The sequence below is a fragment of the Garra rufa genome, chromosome 12 (genome assembly GCF_049309525.1).
Source record: "Garra rufa chromosome 12, GarRuf1.0, whole genome shotgun sequence".
NCBI classification, from domain to species: Eukaryota; Metazoa; Chordata; class Actinopteri; order Cypriniformes; family Cyprinidae; genus Garra; species Garra rufa.
This window is the reverse complement of record NC_133372.1, coordinates 27099872-27114595: the sequence shown is the minus strand read 5'-3', so window position 1 is coordinate 27114595 and position 14724 is coordinate 27099872. Positions and strand designations below refer to the sequence as shown.

The 14724-nt window shown below is 34.3% G+C and overlaps 1 protein-coding gene across 5 annotated transcripts in view; it reads left to right on the top strand.

Annotated features, from left to right (window-relative positions):
• Window positions 1–14724, top strand: part of dnajc6 (DnaJ (Hsp40) homolog, subfamily C, member 6) — a 49010-nt gene that overhangs the window by 470 nt on the left and 33816 nt on the right. For 4 of the 5 annotated variants that reach the window (XM_073852264.1, XM_073852262.1, XM_073852263.1 and 1 more), the window contains exon 1: window positions 7446–7784. In XM_073852264.1, the coding sequence (XP_073708365.1) occupies window positions 7577–7784 (208 nt within the window). In that variant the 5' untranslated portion in view covers window positions 7446–7576. Of the gene's footprint in view, window positions 1–7445; window positions 7785–14724 lie in introns of those variants that run through there. The other variant, XM_073852266.1, reaches the window with a different exon arrangement.

Here is a 14724-nt window from a genome sequence, read left to right as displayed (position 1 = left end):
GTCACGACATGCAAAGCAGATCAGCTGATCGGACGCGTTTCGAGACTGATGCATAGTAGGTGATGGTTTAGTAATCATCATCGCTTACTATCAGCTGTTTTTTATTTTGATGAACCGAGATTTCGACATGGCCTTGCTAGAAAATCCAGTTTTATGATTTTAGATGATTTGCAGCATGGTAGATGGTTTATAGCTCGTTTAATATTGGGATATTAGCAGGTGCAAACTGGCATTTGGTCCCCAAAAAAAAAAACAACAAAAAAAAAAAACAGCTTAAGATGTTTTGATCTTTATTTGTTATGATTTATGTATTTATTACTTACGTATGTATGTAAATATGTATGTAGCTGGGTAGCTTAGCTTTTCCAAGATTCTACATGAAGCAGATGCACCATGTAACAGCTGAGGCCAGCTAATGATCATCTATATGCTCTAAAACACAATATATTGAATATATATTAATATACCAGCCAGTTTTACTTTTTTTAAGAAGTCTCTTCTGCTTACCAAGCCTGTATTTATCTGATCCAAAGTACAGCAAAACGGTCAATTTTTTTTACTATTTAAAATGACTGTTTTCTATTTGTATTTATTATAAAATGTTATTGTTCCTGTGATTTCGAAGCATCATTACTCCAGTCACATGACCCTTCAGCAATCATTCTAAAATCAATTCAAAAACATTTATTATCATGTTGAAAATAGCTGAGTACATTTTTAAGGTTTCTTTGATGAATAGAAAGTTCAGAAGAACAGCATTTATATGAAATAGAAATCGCATTATAAAACATTATACTGACTTCAAGCTTTTGAGTGGTATACTGTTACAAAAGCTTTTTATTTCAGATAAATGCTGATCTTTCTATTCATCTAAGAATCCTGAAAAAAATGTACTCCGTTGTTTTAAATATTGATAATAATAATAATAATTAAAAAAAATGTTTCTTGAACAGCATATTAGAATGATGTTTGAAGGATCATGTAACACTGAAGACTGATGAACACTAATGATGCTGGAAATGTAGCTTTGATCACAGGAATAGATTACATTTTAAAATATATTTAAATAGAAAGCAGGTATTTTAAATAGTAAACAATATTTCACAATATTACTGTTTTTGCTGTATTTTGGACCAAATAAATGCAGGCTTGGTGAGCAGAAGAGACTTTTTTAAACATTAAAAATCTTGGCAAGGAACAGTATTAAACACATTCAGGACAAGTAAGAAAAAAAAAATCAAATAATTAACCTGGTGTTCGGTTGCTCGTGTTTATTCTGCACAGTATTACTGTTAGTTTGATCCACTGATAAACAATGATTAAATCCACTCTTCTTTCATTTTAGAAAAAGTAAATGGCACAAAATTATTTAACCTCATCTGATCCATCTTTTTAAACAAAATTTGATCAGTAACGAAGAAAGTGCCATGCAGTTTAGATTGCTTTTAATGTGAAATCTATAATAGACTCAAAGTCAGCTGACAGTTTAAAAGGTTAAGGGAAATCCCTCACATTATAATGGAGCTGTGCAGAAGGGTGCACTCCCTGCCTCTGTTGCCATGGACGCAATATTGCATGACCACACAGTCTCATCTTAGAATGTTTCTCATGGCTGATGATATCACATATTGAGCTAAAGCAAAGTCCCTTTAAGGGTATTCTATAGTCTTTGGCTAAAGTTATCCAATAAGCCTATTATGTATTAAGATCTATCAGTTTAATCTATAAGGTGTCATAAAGGGTTAATGCAACCTAAGTAACTTTTTAAGCAAGCCATTACAATTTACGTTTTCATGTTAAAAATTAATCCAGACCCAGCCATGAATCCAAGTCCACTTCATTCAGCCGACATATTAACCACTGAAGGTGATCCGTGAATCACCTTCAGTGCATGAATGGTGTTGTGATATTCATTGTAGTCTTATGATGTACAGTTGCCGGTTTGTGAATATGTCTTTGAAACATATTAGAGAGAGAGAGAGAGAGAGAGAGAGAGAGAGAGAGAGAGAGAGAGAGAGAGAGAGAGAGAGAGAGAGAGAGAGAGAGAGAGAGAGAGAGAGAAGAATGCTTATTTTCTCCAGGCTTGCTTTTTAGACAGGTATAAACTGCTAGATCTTGCTCACTGCAGGTGACAGGTTACAGTCCTTGATCACAAAGATCACAAGATGTGTTAAAAAACAACCTTGTGTGAGTGTAAGATTAACTCCTAGACAAGTCCTATATGCTTTTCTGGAAGCCTGTTTCTGGCAGGCAATAAAATATATATATATATAATGATAAAAAAGGTAATATTAATTTTTTCCCTCAAATTTGTGAGATATAAATTCAGAACTGTGAGATACAACATTTTTTTTTTACTTGCAATTATGAGTTTACATGTCACAATTTGAGATACAAACTCTCTTCATCCTGTGAAGCAAGCTTTAAAAAAAAAAAAGTAAAGTAAAAGCTGATGAAAAAAAAACTTTTTTTAATAAATGTGCATATGCTTACCATTTTTTTAGCTGCTGATTTTCACTGAAACACTAAAATAACAATATTGACATTCTCAAGCCCTTAAAAGAGTACACTCTAAATAATGCTGGGTTAAAACAACCCAACTTGGGTTGTTTGGCAACCCAGCGCTGGGTAAATATTGGACAGATGACACATGCTGGGTTATTTTGACCAAGCTGGTTGGGTTAAATGTTTTTACCCAACATGCTGGATTGTTTTATTTAAGTCAACTATTGTTTAAAAATTATTATATTGCTGGCTTAAAATTAGCTGGAAATGAAAAATCACACTCAGAATTATAGAGGCAACAGCAATAATCAAAATATGAACATTTATTATTAAGAAAGAACACACATGGACAAAAATAAAGACAAATTGAATTTATTTGGATGAATACACCATAGTTTACAATATTACATATATTTAAACTCATTTAACAATCATTTTAGACATAAAAATTGTAACATTTAAAACTAGCATTTTAATTTAAATGGGTCAATGTTAATTCAACCAGAGGTCCCCAGCTCAAATTTTTGATTTTGCTAATATTTATTCTTTAAAAAGATAGACATGTATAGTGATGAAAGCCAAATTATTAAATGTAATGGATGAATAATTACTGCGTAATCCACTATTTTGTAGAGGGAGGTCTAAAAGCAATTTTCACCTTAGATTCAGAGTCAAGTTACAAGGGGTTGAAAATTACTTCAGAAAGATGGCAGCATCATTATCTTTTTTTTACACAGAGATTTGTAGTTATATTATTAAAATATGTTGACTTTAGCAATATTTGTTGCATAATGTGCCAATGGTGTCTGTTCAAAAATGTGGAAAGTTTGCATGACTGTAACTCAAGAAGTATTAAAGATATTTTAATTTTCTTTTAGATATTGGGTCTTAACAAACTTTCATTTTGGCATCTTTATTTTTAATGCCCTATGATATTCGGTTCCAGAGATATTGGAACTTGAATATGGCTCCAGGACTATATCGTTAAAATGTACACATCTTCAGTGGTCAAAAACCAAATGTGGGTCAGTAAAAAAAAACAAAAAACTATACTTCTTTTATTTTAAAGAGGAAGAACAAATAATGTTAAAACTGGAGATGTATCTCATTTCTTTTCCGTCAAAACAGCTGCAGTGAACATACAGTCTGAGAGCTATAAATATTATTTTTCAAAGGTTGCGTGCCTATAACTCAAGAAATATTAAATATATTGCAATATGGTTTTAGATTCTAGTTGTTAATAAACCTTTTTTGCCATACATCATTCAGTCCCTGAGATATGAGGATCTCAATGAGGCTTAATATCCAGATTGTTGAATGTTACTCATTTTCAGTGGTGGAAATCTAAATGTTGCTCACTATGTATACAGCTGATACTCATTTTATTTAAAGAACAATGTCTGAAGAAGAAATAAAACTACCCAGCTCCTGGGTAAATTTAAAAAAAAAAAAAACCCAATAAAATGACCCAACAAGCTGAACCCAGCATTTGGGTTAAAAAAAGATAACTCAGCATTTTTTAGAGTGCACTGTGGGATTAAAACACCATCATCATATCTTTTTGTCTTTCAAGTCTTTTTGTATTTCAAGTGTCCTCCAGCTGGCCCAGGGTCCCTTTTATTGATTGTCTTTATAATGGTGAAGGTAAACGAATGAATTGCAGTTAGCGTTAAATTGGTAATTAATGACAGACAGCAACCAGAGCTTTTCTCTTGGTGACACTTCCTACATGCTGTGTTCTCAGTCTCTCTTCTCAAAGGGTTGCCCAGGCTCCAGCTCTCTTATGAGAAAGCATGTAGCCCCAGTGGCTGCCAAGCAAGGGGGCTGCATGAAGGGAAGCATCAAGTAGCTCAATTAGAGATAAATCATCCTACCAGAGAGGAAGTCTTGGATTCCCTGACTTACACTGGCAAAGCACTCAACACTATATCAGGGTTACCCATAGACTATAAAGCCATAAAAACTTATTTTTATGCAACTGCTCAGCAAAGAAAAGCAAAGCCAATGCAAAAACAACATCATTTACTTAGCACTGCAGTGCACAGATAGAGCCGAGACAAATTTAGGTTTGCATTAAACGGCCATAAAAGTACGCTTGGTTTTTCTTTATCGGAAAAAAGAGGGATTTTCACCTTTTACATATCAAATATTCATGCAGTTATTTTCAAGTTATATAGCCTTTAGCAAATTTTATTTGCACATGCAAAGCAAAAACAAACAGATATGAACAAGAACAAGCTGTTTGCTAAAGCTTTTCAGAAAAAAATCAAATAAATATATAAATAAATAAGATTCTATTACTAAACCATTGCCAGAATCTGCTTATTTTCCCTGAAATTTACTTGTGCTGATTTTGAAGAAAATTCTAAAAGCATGCATGATCAAATTAGCCAAAATGGTTAATAAACAAACAAGAAATGGGTGATTTATTAACATTTCTGTAATATGTTCTGATTAAATTTCTATATATATATATATATATTGATTATTTATAATTTTAATATTTTCATGACAGATATAAGCACATATCCTAAATATTCAGTTTTGTGTTTGAACATTTTAAATTAGTTTTGTTTGTGTTTAATATATATTATTCTCAATGATGATTCACATTATTGTAATAGTAATATTTAACAACTTTTTATACTAATTAACTTGGTAATATTTTACAATAAGGTTCGTTAGTTAACATCAGTTAACTAGTGCTTTCAAACGATTAATCGCATCCAAAATAAAAGCTTTCATTTACATAATATCTGTGTACTGTATTTATTACGTATATGTAAATACACACTACAGTATATATTTTGAAAATATTTACATGTATATATTTTATATTTATATATGTTAGATTTATATGTAAATAATTAAAATTTATATATAATATATATTATAAACGTTATAATTATATAAAATAAATGTTTACATAGAATATATACAAATATTTTTTTAAATATACATTTGTGTATTTATATATACATAATTAATATACACAGTACACATACACTCTTAAAAATAAAGGTGCTTCACGATGCCATAGAAGAACCTTTTTTGTCTAAATGGTTTCATAAAGAACCTTTAACATCTGAAGAACCTTTCTGTTTTACAAAAAGTTCTTTGTGGCGAAAGAAGGTTATTCAGATAATAAAAAGGTAAAAAAAGACATGTTTTTTTTAATTAACCTTTGACCTAATGGTTCTTTGTGGAACAAAAAATGGTTCTTCTATGGCATCGCTGTGAAGAACCTTTTAAAGCACCTTGATTTTTAAGAGTATATAGTATGCAATATAAACTTCAATTTTGAATCAATTAATCGTGACTAATCGTTTTGCAGCTGTTATTTATGTTTATAGAATTACCATTACATATAAATATATTAAACATGTAAACAACACTTTTTCTTAAACATATACATGCATGTGTGTGTATTTACAGTAATATATATATAATAATAAATATGCACAGTAAACACACATATATTATGCAAACAAAAACTTTGGGATGTGATTAATCGCGATTAATCGTTTGACAGCACTGTTAACAACATTAATTGATAAACTACAACTGAACAATACTTCTACATCATTTATTAATCTTTGTTATTAATTAAGCATTTACTAATGCATTCTTAAAATCACAAGTTGTGTTTGCTAAAGGAACACTACACTTTTTTGGAAATAGGCTCATTTTCCAACTTCCCCCGAGTTAATATGTTGAGTTTAACCATTTTGAAATCCATTCAGCCGTTCTCCTGTTCTGGCGATATCACTTTTAGCATAACTTAGCATAGATCATTGAATCCTATTAGACCAATAGCATCACGTTCAAAAATGACCAACGAGTTTCCATATTTGTCCTATTTAAAACTTGACTCTTCTGTAGTTATATCGTGTACTAATACCAGTAGAAACTGTAAAGCTGTGATTTTCTAGGCTGATAAGATTAGCAACTACACTTCCATTCCTGCGTAATAGTCAAGGAAGTTTGCTGCCGTAATATGGCCGAAGCAGGCGCAGTAATATCACGCAGCACATGTGCAAATGCTAACCTAGCTGGGAACTCATTTCAGGCGTTGCGTGATATTACGGTGTTGTGCCTTTTTTCGACCCCTGCCAAATTATCACCCCCTCTCGTTGAAAGCGCTACCTGATTGCCTAATCCTAACCCCACCCCTAATCCTAACCCCTCCCCCACCTAACCCTAAACCTACCAATACTAGGGGGGGTAGTAATCTGGCGGGGGTCAGATTTCGGCACAACACCGGCAGCAAACTTCCTTGACTATTATGCCGGAATTGGAGTGTAGTTGCTAATCTTATCGGCCTAGAAAATCGCAGCTTTACATCCACCGGTATTAGTACACGATATAACTATAGAAGAGTCAAGTTTTAAATAGGACAAATATTGAAACTTGTGGGTAATTTTTGAACGTGATGCTATTGGTCTAATAGGATTCAATGATCTATGCTAAGATATGCTAAAAGTGATATCGCCAGAACAGGAAAACGGCTGAACGGATTTCAAAACGGTAAAACTCAACTCATTAACTCTGGGGGAGTTGGAGAATGAGCCTATTTCCAAAAAAAGTGGAGTGTTCCTTTAACATGTAACATTAGTTACTGTGAACCTACATGCACAAACCAACTATTTTTATTAACTAACATTAACAAAGATTAATAAATAGTTTAATAAATGTGTTGTTCGTTCTTCGTGTATCATGATTGCCATCGTAATAACGTTTGTTAATATAATTAAGTTATAGATTTATTATACACTTGTCTCATTGAAATGATGCGATATAAAGCAGGCACAGGATGTGGATAGAGGGTGCAGAGTGGGATGTTAACTGGCTGCATTGATTGGCTGCTGGCTCCGTGTGTGTGCAGCGTAGTAAATGCGGCGCTTGATGACACACCGCCCTCTTCTCTCCTGCAGCTAGCGACCGTATGTAGCGGGACAGCCTGCTGGAAAGCACATTATTCCCTCCCTCTGTGCTGTCACAGAACATGTGCATTCCCCTAGTCTCTTGAAATCGTCGTTGTCGTACGTCTATGTGATTCCCAGTTGTGCTCATGAGCCTGCTAGGTGGCTACAAGAAAAAGAGCAGTTACGATGGCTACGAATCTTTGCAGCTGGTCGATAGCAGCGGAGACTTCTGCACCGGGGGACGAAGCGGCGGTGGTGGAGGCGGCGGCGGCGGCGGTTTGACGGCAGTGACCCTCGGCAGCGTTAAAACAGGCCCCGCTCGACAGGACGACTACAGCACCATGGACAGCTCAGGTAGGAAAACCGTGTCGACCGGATGGCGCTTGCAGGCCAGCCGCTCCCGATACGCCTCAAACAACCTGTTTTGTGTTTGTTTCTAAAGCATGCCGGTTTGCTGTAAGATTTCAAGGTGGTGGATTAAATATTAGTTGTCAATATCCGCCGGAAGCATGTGCTTCGTGTCGTCTGTTCGTGTGCTGTGTCATGACAATTGGTCAAAGTCACAGACCTGGTGTATTGGAATCTACAGGAACTATTTTAATTGTTAAGTGATAGCTGAAATATTGAAATTCGAGTATTGTGAACTAGATATAGGTGTATAAATGACGTTTGTTGTTGCCTTATGCATTGATGTGCTATGCAGGAGCATCAAGGGATTGCTCAGCATGCAGTTAGCTTTGGAGACCATGTAGTTGGGTTTCTTGCATGCAGTTTCATTGCAATACGTGAAACTCAATTCTGGTTGTCTGTTTTATACTGGGATTGCTGCTGTTTTACTGCAGTGATCTGGGATGAAAGGTGGCCTTCAGGACTGAGATATGAGGAAGAGCTAGTGTCAGGTGTTTTAGTCCCAGCTGATGTGCTTCGGTGTGGTGTTTTTGCATGCGTTTGTGAAAAGGAGAACTTATAAAGACTATACTGTAATTGTTTTGGTTAAACTGTATTGTGAAAAATAAGAGCTGTGTGTGTCAGATCATACTACAGGCATTATAGGATGGCAGTTTAGTCAATGTAATTGTATAAGTCGTTATATTACATAATTATTAATAATAAAAATGACTGAATTATGTAATGCAACTATACTAACCACCACTATAAAAAGTGGTAACCTGCATTACCTTAAAGAGATATTTCTGTTGATTTAACTCATAAAAAGTAGTTTTGTTGGTGTGAATTTAATGTATTTAAGTTGGTTCAGCAATATTAATTAATTTGCAACCCTTGACCACAAAACTAGGCTGATGTAGCACATTTTTGTAGTAATATCCAAAAATACAATGTCATTGTCAAATACATTATTGATTTTTCTTTTATGCCGAAAAATCATTACGAATGGGAGAATAAATAAAGATCATGTTCCATGAAGATATTTTGTAAATTTCCTACCATAAATATATCAAAACGTAATTTTTGATTAATAACATGCATTGCTTTTGGAAAGCCGATTTTCTCAATATTTAGATTTTTGCACCCTCAGATTGCATGTTTTCAAATGTTGTCCAATCTTAACAAACCATACATCAATGAACAGCTTATTTATTCAGCTTTCAGGTGTTGTATATATATCAATTTTACATAAAAATTACCCTTATGACAGGTTTTGTGGATTGTTAATTTGCATAAATTGAATAAAAATAGTTCATTTCAGTGTTACACTTTTAAGTGTATTTGAGCTATTAAAATGTTAAATTCTGTAAAATAGAATGACACATTGTGAATAACACATTGCGGTATTTAAAATTATGACTAGCGCTGTCAAATGATTAATCACGATTAATCACATTCAAAATAAAAGTTTTTGTTTACATAATATATGTGAGTGTATATTTATGCGTATATTTATTATGTATATATAAACACACACACACACACACACACACACACACACATGCATGTATAAATATAAGAATGTTATGTTAAAACTAAAATATATTTTTGTATAATATAAATTATATGAATATAAATGTTTACTTGTAATTAAATGTAAATATTTTCTAAATATGTGTGTGTGTGTGTGTGTGTGTGTGTGTGTGTGTGTGTGTGTGTGTGTGTGTGTACCTGGTATTCATCACGTTGTGGGGACCAAATGTCCCCACAAGGATAGTAATACCAGTAGATTTTGACCTTGTGGGGACATTTGTCAGGTCCCCATGAGGAAACAGGCTTATAAATCATGCACAATGAGTTTTTTTGAGGAAGTAAAAGTGTGCACAATCTCCTGTGAGGGCTAGGTTTAGGTGTAGGGTAGGTGTAGGGCGATAGAAAATACGGTTTGTACTGTATAAAAACCATTACGCCTATGGAATGTGTGTGTGTGTGTGTGTGTGTGTGTGTGTGTGTTGATATATAATAATAATAAATATAATATATAAATATAATAAATATACACAGTACACATATATTGTGTAAATAAAAACTTTTACTTTGGATATGATTAATTGCGATCGTTTGACAGCACTAATTATGACTTATTTATAGTGTGATGATGACTGTAGGTTCGTATAACCATGTAATCATAACATGCAAATGCTAGATAGTGATTAAATTATTATAAATAAAATCTATGCCTCACAATATAACTGATAACATGAATGAAAAAACACAACTTTGTAAATAAAGTCTAATCAAATAAGATGGTTAGCACAAGGAAAGCCCATTTCTCCATTTATTATAAGGCAATACACTGTAAAAAGTGTTAACTTGTAATTGTTAGAGCTATTTCTACATCATTTGACCTATAAGTTGTTTTGTTGGTATAAAAACCTTTTTGCTGATCCTAAAAAACAGTTAACACTTCAGTAACACATACCATAAAAGTATGCACATTGCTTTGTTAAATATACTTTTATTTGACAAAAATTGTACTTTTAAGTTAACCAGTTGCTTTTGTTTTGATTCAAAAGACAGTTCTGACACAATGAACTATAACCGTAGGCAGCTTTGTGTTGTGGGATTTGTTGTAAAATGTTGCTGGGTTGTTGATTTTGTGGCTCCTTCATTGCAGTGGCCATGTTTTCAGCATGCAGCCCAGTCACAGTGAATTTAATTTTAGCGGAAATACTGTGCTTATTCAAACCTCTGTTCGTTTAGTTTCATAATTATTTGCTTTGAATTTAATGAGGGAATTTTGAATGTTTTAAATTGCTGCTTGAAAGGACAGTAGCTAGGTGATCTATAATTGAGAAGCCAGTCGGGTCTTGTAACAAGACACACAAGCACACAATTACACACAAACACACACGGGGGCTTCACGTCACAGAGGCGCTCTCTGTGACTCAATGCTGCTGAATTAAAAGGACAAAAGAAAGGATTGTGATAGCAATAGAGAATAAAAGAGGAAATGTGTTAGGAACCGAATTCTTTTATATTACAAATGCACTGATGTGATCTTTGTGTTCAGGACGGCCCCCTCTCTCTCTGACACACACATACAAGCGCTCTTGGGCTCTTTGTTCGATTAAAGGGACATTGGTAGGAGTTCAGAGACTCTGTGCTCTGTGAAAGGGGCAGCCTTGGACTTTGAAGTCAACTGCGCTCCAGTGTATTTGCTCACTCAGAATAGAGCTCTTCTGTACCTTGATGGCAAGTCTGACAGGAAGCCCACTCTCTGGTCGGGCCCACTGTGAAAGCAGTGCCAGGCCACCCTGTTCTTAGATACAACAAGTTGGAGGCAGAAAATGCTGACAAGGTTTCATGGAAGTTCACTGTTTGCTGGACAAAAATAGTAATAATACATTATAGAAATACTTGTAAATATTATTGCAGTTTATAACTTTCAATTTGAATATACATTAAAATTAGGGGTGGGCATAGATTAATTTTTTTAATCTAGATTAATCTAGATTAAATCTTGGAATTAATCTAGATTAATCTAGATTAAAATGGCTAATTTGAATTCTGCTGAAGGCATTCAGAATATGTGTGCTACCCAAATAATGACTTAAAGTCTTTGAGAATGGATCATAAAGCTCATAAAGCTGTTCTATGATAATTTGTTGATGAAAATAAATTATGTTCAATTAGATGTACTTGTGTTTACTAACTAACTAACAATGAAATGATTTTTTCTCCCTATTAGATTGTGGTTTTTTTAACGTCAACACCTACCCAACCCATTACATGTTACACCGTACTTTTATTTTGACAGGTTGCCGTGAAGTTTCTGTGTCATACAGTATGATATGATGCTAGTTTTCTCAAATGAAACGGTAAAAGTGACACTCACAGCAGTTTGGGAGATTGAGTTTATTCATGTGAGATGCAAATGCCAAAAATTACCGGGAGCGTCACGTGTGTTTCAGTATGCGTGTAGTAAAAGCTCGTCTCCGCAATGCATACATACAGCTAGGCAAACGGAACATATCGGATTCATATTAAAACGGTCTTTTTGCAATTCAGTTTTCACATACACTAGTCCATATCGCGATTTGAATTAAGTGACTGACCAACATTTGATTTATGAATCCAAAAAACGACGAATTTACGTGGCATTTCGCGCTATAGTAGATTCGGTTTTTATGAATGGAGGACGACGCGATCCCGTCTGTGTTTTGGCGGAGGAGACTTAAACGCGCGACCATATTCTACACTCTTCGGTATACATCCGCTTTAAACTATCAAGGTGAAAGTCATCATAGCTTGCGTAGTTTAGACCCAGCTCCCAACCCAAATTTGAGAATAGATTAACGGCGATATTTTTTTTATCGCGCGATAAGAGTTTCACGTTAACGCAGCACGTTAACGCCGATAACGGCCCACCACTAATTAAAATGTAAATTATTCCTGTGAAGACTATTTCCCCCACAGGATGTTTCATCTCAGCACATCTAAAGAAGGCACACTAAACACTAACAGCCTTCTCTAATGGCTGCAGCTCTTTAGAATGAAAAACATTTAATCTGAGTCTAAGTGCACAAGTGTTCAGCTGCAAGGAAGTGATCCTAAATGAACATAGAAATGTCTGTATTTTTAGAGATGTTGCCATGTGCTGACAGTTCGGATGTGTACAGAGATAAGAAAAAGTACAATAAAATTGTGTTTAAAAGTCACTAATTTATTAGTGTGTTTAGAAAATGCTCTTTTCTTTTCTGTCTTCTAAAATATCCCCTTACTATTTTGGTGTGAGAGACCCCTGCAAATGATTCAGTGCGTGAGTGGACTGTTTTAATGACTCAAACTAAAGTGTGAACAATTTCAGACCTTTGTGTAAACCCGTTTGACCGATTAGATCAAAAGTGTGATTCATCTGCAAATCTGGCTCAGTAGTTCTGATTCTAAACAGTGGATAAAAAACACACATTACTTGATTGCTGACATGTTATCTGAGAAAATGATTGTAAGGTTGGTATACAGTAAAATTCATTGACATAAGGATTTATCAGCAATATTTAACTGAGGCACAGCAGTATTTTACTTGATCTCATGCTCCATTAAAAGCATCTAGCGACACTCCTTCTAGACAACCTGTCACTATTTATTAATTTGAAATACTTCTTTAATAAATTAATTGAATGAATGAGACAATGACTCACTCATAAATAGGCATTTACTTGCAGCATTTCCTCTAGGTTTACAGCTTTGGGTTGGTGGAGGAAGGGTGCCGGCCAATGGTGCTTTTTTTTCAGTAGTAATAACGAAAACCTTTATTTCATTGAAAAAATAAGTCCAAAACTCTCAATGTGAGAGGCAGAGGCCGAAAATTACCAGGAGCGTTGCATGTGCTTTAGTATGTGTGAAGTAAACAAAACCGTGTCTCCGCCATTCATACAGTACATACAGAGGCAAACGGAACATGCAGGATTCTTATTTAAACCGTCTTTTTGCATTTTAGTATTGACAGACAGTAGTCCATATTGCGATTTGAATTAAGTGACAGACCAACTTTTAATTTATTCTTCCAAAAAACTGACTAATTCTGTGGCATTCAGTGATATAGATTAAATTTTTTTATAAATGGACTCTGCGATCCCTTCAGTGTTTTTGCGGAGGATAAATTGTAGACGCGCAACCATGTAGAGATGGAAATGACATGCAGTCGTGTAAGTAGGATAAATAACATAAGGATATTTAGCTTGTTTAATAAAATTACAAGGTATAGACCTGTTCTATAGAAAAAGAAACCTTAAATGACTTCTATTGTGATATGGCGCTATATAGAAAATACAATTTTATAAAATTAACTTGACCTGCCCTAATATAATGGCAGGGGAAACATTGACTTGTTTCATTCCTAAATAAATTAGTGTGCTTGAATGAATCGTTTGAATGAATGACTCATAAACAGTTATTTGTCTCCACCTACTGTACAGTACTGCAGTTCTGTTGATATGCTATTCGACTAAACAGATTTGAGATGATTTTCATCAGTGTTAAATTTATTATTACCTATTAACCTTGGTATATTGTAATTACCGTCCTTTGCCAGCATGTTTGTTTACAATGAAATGCGGCATAGGAGAGCAGGAAAGACCTATTTTTCTGTTTTCTGTTTATCGCTACAATAGAAATCAATGTTGAGAACCAAACAGCAGCAGCTTAAAGATTTAATTTTCAAAGCACATCAGTGAAATGGGATGCGATTTCACCAGTGTAAACATACATGTCATACATGTTAATAGACATATTTGAATCATTGTCATGTACTGTAAGACCTCTGTGGTTTGAATTCTGTCATTAATTACACATCCTCATGTCATTTCAAACCTGACTTTTGTTCATCTTCGGAACACAAATCAAGATATTTTTGGTAAAATCCAAGAGCTTTCTGACCTTGCGGAGACAGCAAAAGGCCCTGAAAGGTAGTAAGCACATTGATAAAAAACATAATAGTCCATGTGACATCAATGGTTCAACTGTAATGTTATGAAACTTCAAGAATACTTTTACAAAGAAAATAAAGAAATTACAAAGAAAATCAAAATACCTGTTTGGGGTACTCTTGAAAACATGCAGGAGAGACTCATGCTACATGGACTATTTTAAAGGGATAGTTCACTCAAAAATGAAAATTTAATGTTTGTCTGCTTACCCCCAGGGCATCCAAGATGTAGGTGACTTTGTTTCTTAAGTAACAAACGAACAAAGATTTTTAACTCACCATTGCAGTCTGTCAGTCATATAATGGTAGTCAATGGGATCCACAGCTTTGAGAGTCAAAAAAACATACACAGTCAAAACCAAATTAAACTCTGCAGCTTGTGACGATACATTGAGGTGTTAAGACACAAAACGATCG